General features: G+C 36.4%; 1 protein-coding gene across 4 annotated transcripts in view; it reads left to right on the forward strand.

Annotated features, from left to right (window-relative positions):
- MPP7 (MAGUK p55 scaffold protein 7) overlaps positions 1 to 14,398 on the forward strand; it is a 159,421-nt gene that overhangs the window by 47,387 nt on the left and 97,636 nt on the right. For all 4 annotated transcript variants that reach the window (XR_012624244.1, XM_074833326.1, XM_074833350.1 and 1 more), the window contains exon 3: positions 8,625 to 8,743. Coding sequence is in view for 3 of the 4 variants with exons in the window: in XM_074833326.1 (XP_074689427.1) it covers positions 8,625 to 8,743 (119 nt within the window). In the remaining variant the exon portion in view is untranslated. The remainder of the gene's footprint in view (positions 1 to 8,624; positions 8,744 to 14,398) is intronic.

Below are 14,398 nucleotides of genomic sequence, written 5' to 3' on the forward strand. Positions count from 1 at the left end.
TCAGATTTAATTTTTAAAAATATAACTTGCTGGTGTTGGAAAGGGTATTTATTCTGGTATCAATACATTTATGGTGACTGTTGGAAAACTTGTTCAAAGTAGAATGAAATTTCTCTAAACTGTTCTGGTTTGGGTTAATATTTTATATTATGCGAGACTGATTCAGCAGTGTGGAATCAGAAAATGTGCAATTATATTTACTGATGGTAAACTCTTTAAGACTGTTACAGTTCTTGGACACAAATTTAAATTCAAATGGTCTGGCAGCTGCAACAATTTTTACTCTTTTCTTTTTTTCTATTTTTTTGGTGAGCAATGTGTAGTTTTGTGGTAAATTTGAAAGCATGACAGCCTATATTGTTTCTAACCAGAGGCTTAAATGTATAGCTACGTTTGTTGGACCAAAGCTGTAATTACACAAGTGGTTGACAGTTCCTAGTGATGCCAGATGTCCTTTGCTGAGAGCAGACTGCCGTGCTGTGATACTCAAGTGTAGCTGTGCCAGCGTCCACGTTAGCTAGCAGAACGTATGTATTGTGTGCATTTACTGTCAGATGAAAGGTTCTGTGGCTTCTCAGAGCAATATCACGTCAAGTAGTGGCTGATTTAATAACACTAAAGCTGTTAATCTGAAGGAAATTTAGTACCACTAAGAGATAGTGAGAAGCTTCCCTGCTGTTAGTTGCCTGTTGTAGAACACAGAGGTTCAAATATGATTTTGCTTTTCAAATAACACATTGGTTTATAAAAAAAACAACCAAACAACAAGACAATACAACAAAAACCACCTTAATGCAGCATAATAATCTTAGTGATAAGCTATGAAATAGTTTAATTTTCTAAACTTACTTTTGAGATAAGATGATGATGTACTTGACTCTTTAAACTTTCATATATTCCTATATGCCTCTATAGACTTACATATCAAGTGTATGTGTATGCATGTATGACTGATTGATGTAATGGCATAACTTGTTTTGAATGTTGAACTTTAAACTCAGTCATACAGTGAATCACAACACTGAAATAATAAGACTGGCATGGTTTTGTGCATCAGTACTGCCTGGGATTGTAGGACTTCTACTCTCAAGATACAATATGAAAGGTTGAGATACATGGTAATCAAATCATGTTTCCAGTAGTTTTAGGCACAACTGAGCTGAAAATAGGCTTCTGCTGTTAGAAGTCTTTATTCAATCTCTTAATGAGATATTGTGTCCTCCTTCTGCAGATCTAAAATGCCACTTTTAGTATTCCTTGCCAGTGCCAAGTCTCTTAACCTTGCAAACTGTGACTAAACAGTTAAACGTGGCAAGAGTGCCCAGTGACATCCTAGTGCTGGAATGAGTTTTTTCCTGACTGCCTGCCAGGTACTTGCTATTACCTCCTCTAGTGTTGATGAAGATCTAGATAGAAATACTAAAGACTCACTAAGCTGATGTCTATACAGAGGACCAGTCAATTAATCAAGGTTATTCAAGATGTTGTATGCAAGCTTCGTTGGAGGAGCCAAGAGTTTTTGAAAAAAAGACGAATGTCAGATCTTTGTATGAGCTTTCCATAAACTGGTTATTAATTTGTGCTTTAAATCAGTTTTACGTATGTGTTACTCTTGCAGATAACAGGAGAGCTTTTGAATACTCATGAAAATACATTTTATGAACTTTCAAAGTGTCCTTGTTGACACAGTGTCTAGCAACTATGTTTTGAGGGGTTTCAATTTTGAAGCAGCTTTGATGAGCCGTACAAGCAAGAACTCTAGCAACAGTCTTGCCCTGTATGAGCACAAATAGGGACCAACTATTTAACTCGCATCAGAACATAATGGTATGTGGTATGCTAAATCTGAAATACACATGTTGAGACAAATCCTAAAAGACCAATAACTGTTTCAAACAACTGCGGATTCTTTAGCTCTGGGAGCCAAGTTCCCAAACTAAAGACTTTTCCATTTTGAAGGAAATAATATTTTTAAAAGCAGTGGGCTTAAATGATTGCTCGCTTTCAACATTTTCTGTCATAACATTGTTTTAAGGGGGGGGTTAACAAATTACTGTAGCTTGGAGGAATAAAAATTAGGTACAACTTTTAAGTTAAAAGACTACATTTCCCTTAGTGAGTATGTAATCTTGTTCTTTGAGGACACTTACGGCAAAATTCTTGTTTTCATTAGGGAAAAAAATAGAACATTGACATTTCTGTTGCTGTGCCATTCATAAGGATTTCAGCATTTTACTTTTTTTGTTGATTAACAAATAAATCAAACCAGATATTTTTTCAAAGTTGCTGATCACTTGCATGGCATGATTATCTAGTTACTCAGTGTTCTGTACCTTTGAAAATTAGATTAATCTTTTCTTTAAAACACTAAACTGCAAAATTAAAAAAGGTACATGCTGGAATGAGTTAATCACTCTGGTTCTGCAAAGAAAAATTGTTAGTCTTTAACTTTTTGCAGTGTCAGGAAGCCCATATATTCAGTGGAATTACTTAAGAGAACATAAAAAAGAACTATTTGTAGCACATAAAGTTGAGCGCACAGTGGTCTTTTTACAACTGGAGTCTGATAGGACGGTGCGGTATGTCTATCCTAATGCATATGTACTACATGTGTTTTTATTTGAACCCGTGCATAAATACTGATCTCAAACTTCAGAATGAAATAATCTTCAATATTTGGTGTTAGTGACTGATTTTATTATGCAGCAGCGAAGATGTCAGAAGGAGTGTTTCTACTGCAATGCTGTTTGCTTTTGTGTAAGGCGAGTGTTGTCTGAGCCTTTATAGAACTGTAAAGTACAGTTCAAATGTGAAAAAATGTCAGCTTGTTATAAATGGCAGCAAATGGTGCTGATTATTTTACCTTTGACAAAGTGGAAAATTTAAAGGTTGGTGTGTCCCATTTTATTAATACAATAAAATTTTACAGTGTTGTTCTGGGCTTAGATATATGTTCTTTAGTGTTTATTATCCCTCAGTTACTGTAAAAATTTTTGATTTGAAGTCTGGCATCATTGTTCAGAATGCTAATTCAGGAAATTAATTAACATATGAAAGCAAATGCATATCTATTTGTCTCCATTTCTTTCCTTTTGCTAACCAAATCAAAGTTGGTGTTTTCTTGTAATATGCAGGAGAGATGGAACGCAGAGACCATATTTTTTATCATTTAGCACTAGTTTATAGCTTCCACAGACTTGTCCTAATAATGAAGCTATGAAGGATATGACAAGAATGGTGATATTAAATTTCTCTAGACTAACAGTAAATTTTTCCATTCTGATGTCAAGAATGTAGAGCATCTGGAATCTGCAGTGTGAGTGGTTCAGTACGGGAACACTTTCATCAATTGCTTAGCCATTTATTCTCCTCTTAGGAACAAGCAGTCTTCTATAGAATATAACACTACGAAGGAAGCAATTTTCTAGAACTGGAAAAATTCTTTATGTCCCGTTGTTTCTGATTTAAAAGCTTTCCATTGCTGCTTAGTCTTAAATCTTATTGCATGGGCAAATTTAGCGTACACATTTTAAAATGGGAATTACCATTATTATACACTCTGTTCTTAAGACTGAATAAAACTGAATTGTATTAATCAAGCTTAAGAAAAACTGAAGATACTCTGAAGATAGAAGCTGCTTAAATGTGTAAAAAAAGAACAAACTGAAATTAATCTGTTACCTTTTTAAGTAGGGACAGTGCTGAGTTTTCAAACATAGTTGGATTTTTCCCCTGAAATTATTTCCATAGTCCAAGCTGGCAGAATGCTACAAGCCTTTTTCTGCAGCCATTTTATCTTTCTTCTCTTGCAACAAGTCCAGAATCTTCAGAGCAGTTTCTCTTTCCGTGACAAGTTGTTGTAAATTTTAGTTTCAGATTATGTATATTTAATCTACATGCTGATAGTTTATATGGACTATTTCTGTAGGCAAGGTTACCTAGTCATTGTTTTTTAATTCCCTGTGTCACTTTTCTTGGCTGAACTAAATTTCATGAAAGTGTATTGTATGTCCAGTATTAACTTCTTACTTTTAAATTTCTTTATTTTTGAATCGGGTAACTGGATTCAATAGACTATATAAGCACCTTCAAAGAACACGCCCCCTTCCACTCTCACAAGAGTTTTATAGTATTCCTATGTGCAGTGCTTGTCTCCTTTTATTAATATTTTCATGCAATAGGCTTTTACTTAGTTCACATAAGTGTTAGATAATGTACCTAATGTATAAAACATGAATATAAATAGTGTACTAGTATCTAAAACTAGGAGCCCCATTGTTTATCTGGAACTGACTCCTATTACTGCCACTGGATTATGTGACCTTGTTTAATCTAGAAGGGGCCCTTTTTCCTTTGTTTCAATGATTTGGGAATGTCCAGGGATGATTACTTGTGATCTGGTTTGGTGGGTTTTATTGTTGTTGTTGTTTTTTTTTTTTTTTCTTCCCCAAGTTGTAGGACTTACCTCCCCTCTTAAAATTGCAAAATAGTCTTACATCTCCATGTTTAAGCTCATTGTTACTTGTTTTTATGTATGCTCAGGTCTTCTGGGACCTTTGAATATATGATCTGCTTTTAAAAATCAAAGTAAACAAGTTTTTCTTGTGTAAATCATGTTTACTTTACTGAATTTTGACACCTGAAGTATTTTGATATTGGAAAATCCCAGTGGACATATGATTCCTTTTAAATATAAAAGCTGGCTAAATTTAGGCAAACTAGACAGAAAAAAAAAGTAATTACACGAACTACTGAGTAGAATAGCAACAGTGTATAAAAAAAGCAATTTTTTTTTTTTTTTTTTTTTTGCAAGACTCTCTACAGTGTTGCCAACATCAGGCATTAAAAAAATCTAGGATTTTTTTTGGCTTTTCATGACTTTTTTAAACACAACTTCTAGATACTTTTTAAAAAAATCTTTTTTCTGTGTGTTTATTTAAATTGTGGGCATCTTTCAAAAAATGTGTGCAAAATACTTTTTATAATAGGAGGTCCATGCATGTCATATGTCTCAAGGAGGTAGAACTTTTAAGAGAAACATCAAGTTGAGACCAAGAGCACAGCTGAGGCCTGGCAGTGACATGCTTACAGTGGTAGTAGCATTCAGCTCTGTGGTGCTGAGTTACAGATCATTCCATTGCTTACACAATGAACATACGTTTTTAATTTACAAAACAGTTCATCTGAGTATAGGGGGTATAGCTATGACCTTTTTGAATGTTAATTTGGTTTTAGAAGGGATCAAAAGTGTTCGTTATAGCATCACTTCAGTCTTTATAATTGCTACTGAAAAGATTAGAAAAAATACCTGGTTTCAACAGCCTGGCAATACTAAATCCAGTGAGAAATTTGCATTTATTTCTGTGCCTTTGGCTCTGGCTTGCAGAACCACCTGAGATGCTAGTTAGAACTTTTGCAGGAAATTTGAGGTTGAGCTGAAGCAGTCTTTGCTGTTAAATTCAGATTACTTCTATTGCTGTACGGCAGCATCTCTCTACAGTGACACCTTACAGGGCTGCAGAGATTTGAGCTACTGCCCTTTAGGTGTTGGAAAGATGGATGTGACAGGTTATCAGACCTGGTAATTTAAATTGGGCCAACCAGTGTAGTGGTTTCAACTTCATTACCAGTTTACAGCAACTTGACAAATTATTTGGTCCCTGTCCATATCACAAAAGCACTTTATCTTAAATCCCATTTGCTGAAGTCATAGGCTAGCCACAGTTTTCACTGTTTCTTCACACTGCAATGAACAACACCACCACAATTTATGTAATTGAGACACAAAATGCGCCGTTTTAGTTGGAGGGGTGTGTGTGTAGAAGATTCACATTGTTTTTCTTCATATATAAAAATTCGAATTCCCATCTGAAAATTTTTGATTCTGTGGTACTGGGCACCGCAGAAGGAAAGAAAATGAGACTCTGTCTGTAAAGGTAAACCTTTACAGGTGCTAGCACCTTCTGCTGCCATTACCTTCTGTTTGGAAGGAGGCTATAGCTGAGTCAGATGAACTGGAATTACACAAATTTAACTTTAGACATATTCTAGATCTTTGTCATTTGTTCTCCCCAACTAAGTCCTAAGTCCTCCTTCTGCCTGATTTTCATTTGGCTCCTTGATTGAGTTTTTTTGTTTTAAATTCCTGGCTACATAGTTCTCAGTTTCAAGAGGAGTCTGAAGAGTGAGAGTGTGATGCTCTCCAGCACACTGCATGGCGCAGTCCTCAGGTTGTGCTGCTGTGAAGGGTGGGATTCTGATCTCCATCTGGTTGCAAGCCCAAAGCAGGGCAAAATTACAAACATAGCCATGATACCAGATAAAATCAGTCAGCACCTGTCTAACTTTCACCACATTCCCAGGAGCGTTGCACAGACTGTGTGCATTGCTGTCAAAGCTAGAGTAGTGCACTAAGGGCATGGACACCCATTTCCCTAGGAGGGACAATTCAGGACTATATGAGTAAGGGAAGCCCACAGACACTTTTTGACCTGGATGTGGAAACCTTAATGTGTGTAAGCACCTGCAGAGTTAGTCAGTCCTGGAGTGCCGGCAGACAGGATTTTTCTCTGGGAGTTCTGTGCATAAAACCTAAGTCTCATTATAGGCAGATTCAGTCTCACCCTGTGTCACTACTGTAATAGTTAATCCATCAGGAAACATGAACTTTCATTTTATTTTCACTGGGGATTTAATTATCAAAGCTTTGAGGAGCAAGTTACAAGGATAGAATAGTTTTACAGTTGATTATATGTAGAATTTAAGCAGATCTGATGGATCAATGAAAATAAAGCTTACTCTGTTGTATATCTCTTATTTAAAAGGAGTGGCTGAAGTTCATATTTTCTTTCTTCTGAATGGCACATGTGAGTTGTTCCTAAGCAGCTATGCCACAGTGTAAGTTTACATTGAACTTTCTATTCCATTTTTGAACAACCTTCATGTTATTGTGAGGTAAATGTATTTGCAGTAACAAAAGTGGCTATGTGCAGAGATATAAGGCTAGGCGTAAGGAAATTTTTTTATTTTTTCTAAATGAAAATGTTTTTAAAGCATAAATTGCATGATAAAAATAACCATTTTTGTTAAGTGCTGAAGTTCTAATAGTCCAGAAAGTTGGAGCCGAGAGTCCCATCCAAACCTCTGTTCTCTGGGTGTCGGCTCAATCATTGACTGTGTCTTACTAGGCAAGGCTCAGCGTGCGTTTTCTGTCTGTAAAATTGTAGTGGTTTGAGTTGTATTCTCTTTTTGCAGTATTTCTGAAGCACAAATGAACAGACTTAAATAAAAGCAAGATTCTAAGAGAAATGAATGTCAACCACCGAAAAAGCTTGGACCACAAAAAGAATGTATCTGGAAGGAACATTTTTTTTCCAGAGTATTTCACTGAGAGGCAGTAAAAAGACAAAAATGTTAAATAATCGGATCCTAAAGGTGCTGTATGTAATTTTGAAAGGGATGTATAGTGCATGGAAAGGTTGCATAATTATGTTTACTAATAAATATTCCAAATTATAAGTTTTAGGGAGATAATAGGCAGAATAATGATAGGTAACCTATAACTTACAACAATGTTCTTTACCAGTAGAATATCTTGTAAATCTGTCCTTGTGATGAACAGCAGCACTTATTCAGACTAAAAATAATAACAGGACCGTGTATCTTGGATCCCAGAAGACTATTGGTGTTTTTGTAGACAGCAGACAGGAGAAAAAGGCATTTTGTCCTTTTTACCCCAAGTAATCCCACTGGAAAATTAAACATGTGCTATGAATTGATATCAACTCCTGCCAGGTTACCTCCCTAAAGAGGGCTGCTGCAAACACTGTTGCTACATTTCTTGGACAGCAGTTTGATGGCCTGTGTGCATGATGGATATTTTATGCTGTATGCTACTGTGAAACAGTGTGCTACTGTCTGCCCCTCGGAGACCGCTGGTGAGGTGTGCCACAAATAACTGGGAACAGCAATTGCTTTAACCCTACGGAGAATCTCAAATACCTGCAAATTAAAAATGTTACCGAAATATTTCTGTGTGTGCGTCTGAGAAAACTGCGTTGGTTTTGTTTTTTAAGGTTTAATCCTGCAAAACAGAGCAGTTCCTTTTGTCTTGCTGTGGATTCCTACTGAACACGGGATAAAAAAAATATTAAGCAATATATTAGCAAGAAATATTTAGAAAAACCACCAACCTTTTTTTAATGGACCACCCTATCCAGTTTCTGCTCTTTTAAGGAAGTTTTTCCTATTCATGACTCATTTCACTCTTTGGCTAACATCAAGGGAAATGGAATAACGATTAAGCAAAGGAATGTATGTTTTTTTTCTGGTTTTGTCCTTTTTTCAAAACCTTTATGAATTTTCTGCATAACCTTGTGTAAATACATATGGATGTAGAAGCTTGACAACTGTGACAAGGTAAAAAGTACACTGCTAATACTTGCTTCTTAGTAATTTTTTTAAAATGTTCCTTTTGGTTCCTCAAGTTAATGTTATGCTGGATACTCCAGACTCCCTATTCAGTTAAAATGACATGCTCCAGGCAGCCAATTACACAAAACTGTTAAGTGAAATTAATGAGATCACCCCTAGATTACACTTTGTGTTTTATTTTCATTTTATAGGTCTGTACGAGCTGCTGGCTGCATTGCCAGCCCAGCTGCAGCCACATGTGGACAGCCAGGAAGACCTGACCTTCCTCTGGGATATGTTTGGTGAAAAAAGCCTTCATTCACTGGTGAAGGTAAACCACATTTAAGTCAGATTCTTTTTGAGAAGAACATATGGAAAAATGTTTTGAGCGCCATCTAGTAAACCAGTGATCAAACTGTTGCTCAGTGAAAACAAAACAGCCTTGTTTTAACTCTGTTTCTGTCAGGGGTGGAAGTTGTTAAATAAAATTCTACCAAAAATACATAGATGATTTCATTTAAGAGTGATGTTTTGGCAGTGTAATGCTAATGCAGCAAACATATGTTGTTTGCCCTTGTTTAGAAAAAAAAGTACGGAATAGTAGCAGGAAATCTGAGACTTCTGTATGGTCAACATTCAAGACCTGGAGTTTAGCTTAAATAAATAAATGTTCACAGCAAAAATTAGAAGGAATATATTTTCTGAGGTCAAGTATGGCAACAGTTCAGTAGCCACATTAATTTAAAATAATTTCCTTTAACAAAGTCAACTGAAATTCTAGTAAGCTGTTTCTTTTATTGGCTTGCCTCCATTTAAAATTGTGTTTTGCACATAAATATGTTGGACTAAAGTACAACCTAAAATAAATTTGGAAGAATACTTGAGTAAAGTGTCCTGCTATGAAAATGATCAGCAACAAGAAATCAAAGCATGCCATGGGAGCATGCAGAGCAACTCCGATAATGTTAAAATTGCTTATAGCAGTAAAATGGGACCAATCAGCTGGTTAGAAATCTTCCACTCCTACAAAACGATAAGTATGTCTTCAGTCTCTAGTACAGAACTAACTCAATCTGGAAGGAAATTCTGAGGTCTCAGATGAGCCAGTAGGTGGTAGTAACTCATGCCGTGAACATATGCAGACTCGCACATAATTGAGCAGAATTTGTTACCCTTGTCAGTCGCTGATCTAAAGGAAGCTTAAAATTGGGATTATTTCAATATAGGTTTGAAAGAGTCGTATTTTTCCATTTGTTTCAGATATCTTATTCTGGAAAAAGATGTGATAATGTTGATACTTGGCCAAAATTATTTTCAAAATAGCTGGGAATTTACGTATAAAAGTAAACACAAGTACTTTCTGGTAGTTGATACACAAAAGCCACAAACAGGGGAACAGTGCTTGGCTATACTTGCTTGCCTGAATAACTTCACCAAAGTTACTGAAGTGCAGTGGTTATCCCAGATTCCTTACTGTTTTGCTGCAGCTGTCTGTTCCGGTGGCTCAGAAGATCACTGCAAGGGGAACACCAGTTATCTTTCTAATATAGGCTGACAGTGATGTGCATCCAAACAAAACGTTAGATCGGTTGCTAAATTAATTTTCTTTCTGGATTTGGAATTAAAGAAGGCTGGTTAGAAAATGAGCGTGGATCTGTGAAGCACTGACATTTCAACATTTGCTCTAATTTTCTAGTGAGGCAAACCTAAATCTTCTCAAACTCCACTTGCTCCCTTTTGTCCTTTCCCCCAAAAGAAGACAAAGATAGCGCAACAGTAACTGGCTTACTCACCTTGAGTATACTCTCGGTTTGGAAAAGTTGGCTCTCCTACTGGCTCTCTTAGTTGCATGCCCTAGTTACCATGTTGTTTGTATTGCAGGGTGGATTTGTCTTTCTGATTTTAACAAAAAAGAATTCATGAGAAAGTTTTCTTGAGGCAGATAGAAAGTTTTGGGGATCAGTGAATGATCACTTTATTGCAGTTACAACAAGAAGGCATTGAAATATTCCAACCATCTTTATTATTTATCTTGTACATTTTAGGTCCAAGTATTAAATGTATGTGTAACTCTGACCCTGTGAACGGTTCTTTTAATGTCCTATTAAGTCTCACACTAGATTAAGATTCAGTTTAAATAATTAAGTCTATTTTTAGTGTTCACTAGTTGCACTTCTTTAATACATCATATTGATTTCATTCAAAAGACAAAGTTTTTTAACTATAAGAATTGAGACTATTAAGAGCATCTGGTCTACCCCAATGCATATCACAGGCTATCCAGCCTCACCTTTTGAGTTCTGTGGAGTTCAGGTATAGAAAGTAGGGCATAAAGAGTTTTCAAAAGGTTATCTAGTTCATATCCCTGCCCCAAGAGGGGCTTAACTGTATCTGAAACTCATGGTATTTGGTTGACCTTTAACACATTTTTTTAAAAGGATTATTCAGTATCCTCTCAAGTTTCAGAGAAGGCAGTCTATAGCCTTTTTGGAAGAGAGCTGTAAGAGCAGAAGAACCCCATCTGCCATAGTTTTTCCATTACAAGGCTTCAGAAGTGCCAAATCTTTCTTTCTGGGTTGTGATGTCTTATTTGAAAGACTGTTTTTCCTAGCAATAACTTCTTAAAGTCAACTGTACTTGCAAAGACAAATGTTTTTAATTCTTCAGGCAGAGAATGATGACAGATATTTTGGAAAAAAAAAAAAAAAAAAGGCACTAGCTTAGAGCCAAGGATGTTGCGATCCTGGTATGTGTTGGTTTTGGAAGAAAATGAGCATGGGTATACAACTAATTAGGCACTAATATTTATCTATTTAAGATAGACACACTGTTTAATAAAAATTTCTATGCTGATCTTACTTTACTGTTTAATAATTTCAAATATTAGAAAAGAGCTTTTTTCCTAAGTTATAAAATGGATAAAACGCTTCAAATTGCTTGAAAGGTTTAAGTATAAAATGAACTTTCTACTTTTTCTACAGATATTCTAAGTTTTATGGGTATTTAATTATCATAGTGTTTTCTGTGGCATACTATGGCATATGGTTTGCTATTCTGGCTCTCTTAATATTGAAATGAAAGAAAAAGGAAAAAAAAGCCCCAAACCTTGTCTTCATTCAGTATTGTTAGACAAAAATCTCTTTGTGAACTTGGATCAGCCTGAGCTGTTCTAAGAAGTCAGAAATGGAAAAGTTGTATTAGATCATCCAGTCCATTCCCCTGCAAATACTGGATGTTCCCTACAGTACATTCCTATTGTAGTAAGTAAAACCAGCAAAAACTGATGCAACTGTTCTTGCTGTCCCTTTTCACAATAAAGGAATCTGTTGATTAGATTTTAGTTTGCAAAGTATAGAGAAGAGGGAACCCACAACCATTGTTGACAGTTTGGAAGAGAAAACTGGCTCTGCATAGTGAATGTTTAAAATTTGTCTCTGCTTCCCTCAATTTGTTACTTCCTTGTCTTATTACATGACTCTCTTAAGTTCTACCAGAAATCTTCAGCCATCTCATTACTTTTTATATAGCAGAGATCCCAGTAATTCTGTAGAGATTTATAGAAAAGAAACATGAAGAGATCAGGGTAATTATGAGCACTAACGTAGCTGAAACCTGGAACAGTAAACATGTGCTCTGCTTGGATTTTTTTTTTTTTAGAGGAACAGAAGGGATAAATAAAGATCTGTTCTAACTACTCTTTTAGCTTATTTTTAGAGGAGCTGCAAGAATTTCCATGTACGTTTGCTTGCTGTTAGTGCACCAGACACATGTTTTACTGTTTGTCTTTTTAGCTCCAAGATTAAGCTTCTACTTGCACTGTCGCCTTAAACATTTCTGGTTGTGGATGTAATGCTGAAGAATTGAGTAAGCTTATCTGTTGGGCTGCTGCTGAAGTATTTCTTAACCAGTTGCCGTTTACTGATTGGTTTTGGCCAACTCAGAGCATTCACGGTCCTTTAGCCAGTACTGTACTTTGCATTATGAAAAAGAAGCCACAGCAAGTGGTGTTGCTGTTCCTCTTGATAGGGAAGAGTTTGTACGCCCAAAAAGCAGTACATGGCACTGGAAACGAAAGTAACTACTGCAAAAGTAAGGAATATTTGGTGAATCTAGTCTGATTTTATTACAACTGCATATTATTTTGGTAGCTGACCCTGCAAAACCCTAATTTGTGCTAATTTTCTATTAGTTTCACCTGGATATGACTTGAAGTTCTGAGAAATTATTTTATATGCGTTAATGTTTGTCCATGGTGATGGCTAATAACTTTTCCAAAAATAAAATAGTCGAGTGTATCCTCGTGTAATTTCTTTGGCATGTAAATTGAATCCTATGATTACATAGCCCAAATTCTACAGTCATTGTGGTATAGAACTATTGGAAATTTTTGATGTGAACACAGACTTTTCAACATGTAAATGTAAATGCTTTCAGCCTACTGTGGTTCCTTTGTTGGTAGTGAGAAAAATAAAGATAGCATTTACAAAAAATGAGCTGACTAGGGCAAAGCAAAAGGGATTGATTTGACACATGCTTACAGTGATAAAATCAATGATCTGCAGATGATGTGCTAAATCTTCAGTCTGGACCGGTACAAGCCTAGTTCATAAGGCAAGTTTATACGCTCATAGTTTCTACCCAGAGCTTTACAGAAACTCCATGAAGAAAGCTGTTAGTCTGTAGGATGAATGGCTTTGCATCTACAGTACTGAATCACAGAATTTCAATAACATTTAATGACTTGTTTTGTGTTAGAGGATAGACTACCTCATAACAGTCCAACCTTTCACCTGGAAGAACTATGCAGGTTCTTTAGGCACTTGTGGAGGGGTTATATGGTGCAGCTTCCCCTACCCTGTGATGTGTCAGACATTCTGCAGCCAACATCAATGTGTGTGCTGCACAGATCATATGTGCTTACCTCCCGTGCCATGCACCATGCCTGGCACAATCTCAGGCATCCACACATGTGGATCTTCTTCCCGCAAGAACGTAGAGGAAATGGTCTTCAGATTATGTGAGTTGTTCTGATGAGTCATGTGTGACAACTGATTGTTCTGAACTTTTGATGGGGATGACCCACAGATGGAGGAAATGATATCTGTGTGTGTGTGAAAGGACTGGGAGGGTAATGGTGGCTGAGGAGGATGCACTAGTTAGTGTATAAGACCTGAGCATGACACAAATGATCTAGAATGAAGGTTGGAGATTGTACTGAGATGGAGTTGGCTTTCTTCATGGCAGCCTGATGATGTTAATGTTGATTGCTTTTACACTTCAAGTTAGAAACTGATATTGAAATATTTTTTGCTGAACATATGAAAGTTATTTACTTTCTCATTACTTTGTTCTTCATGTATACTTCCTATAGAACTAATGTTTATACCATCTTCATTATTTATTGTTGGAATGTCTGTTTTCTGTGGGTCACAGTAACTTTTCTTCTGTTAACTGTTGTGTAATATAGAAGATGGAGAGAGCAGGGTGTGTTTGTGAGGGGGTTTTGATGGCTAGTATGTTTGCACCTGTTAAGAGAATGGTGAGAGCAGTTTCTGATTTCAGGGCATTAAAAACCAGCCACCTCAGAAGGAGCTCAGAGGGGCTGCATTACTCATGAGCAGCAAGCTTGGAAAATGGAAGAGAAAGTGGGACTGGGATTTGGTAGACCATAGGTGGCACCTAACCTCAGATCTAACGGAGTGGGTGGGTTGTGGTTTTGGGGGAAAGCATTGGAGAGTTGCAGAGATGTGTGGACCACCTTGGAGTGGGTGGAATTATTGAAACTGATAGCTCATTCTCTAAAATGTTGCTTTGGTACTTAAGTCCTTAAGGTTCTTTATTGCTGAGTTCTCAACTGTATTTTTAAAAATCTGTGCCTCCTTGGTAAACGGAACAGGCTGCAGTTCTGTAAATTCATGTGGAGGTCTGAAGTGCTGTTTGCTTTGGAGATGGGAAAAAATGAAGGAAAAAGCGGTGTGAGTAAGCA

The sequence above is a fragment of the Strix aluco genome, chromosome 1 (assembly GCF_031877795.1).
Source record: "Strix aluco isolate bStrAlu1 chromosome 1, bStrAlu1.hap1, whole genome shotgun sequence".
Lineage (NCBI taxonomy): Eukaryota > Metazoa > Chordata > Aves > Strigiformes > Strigidae > Strix > Strix aluco.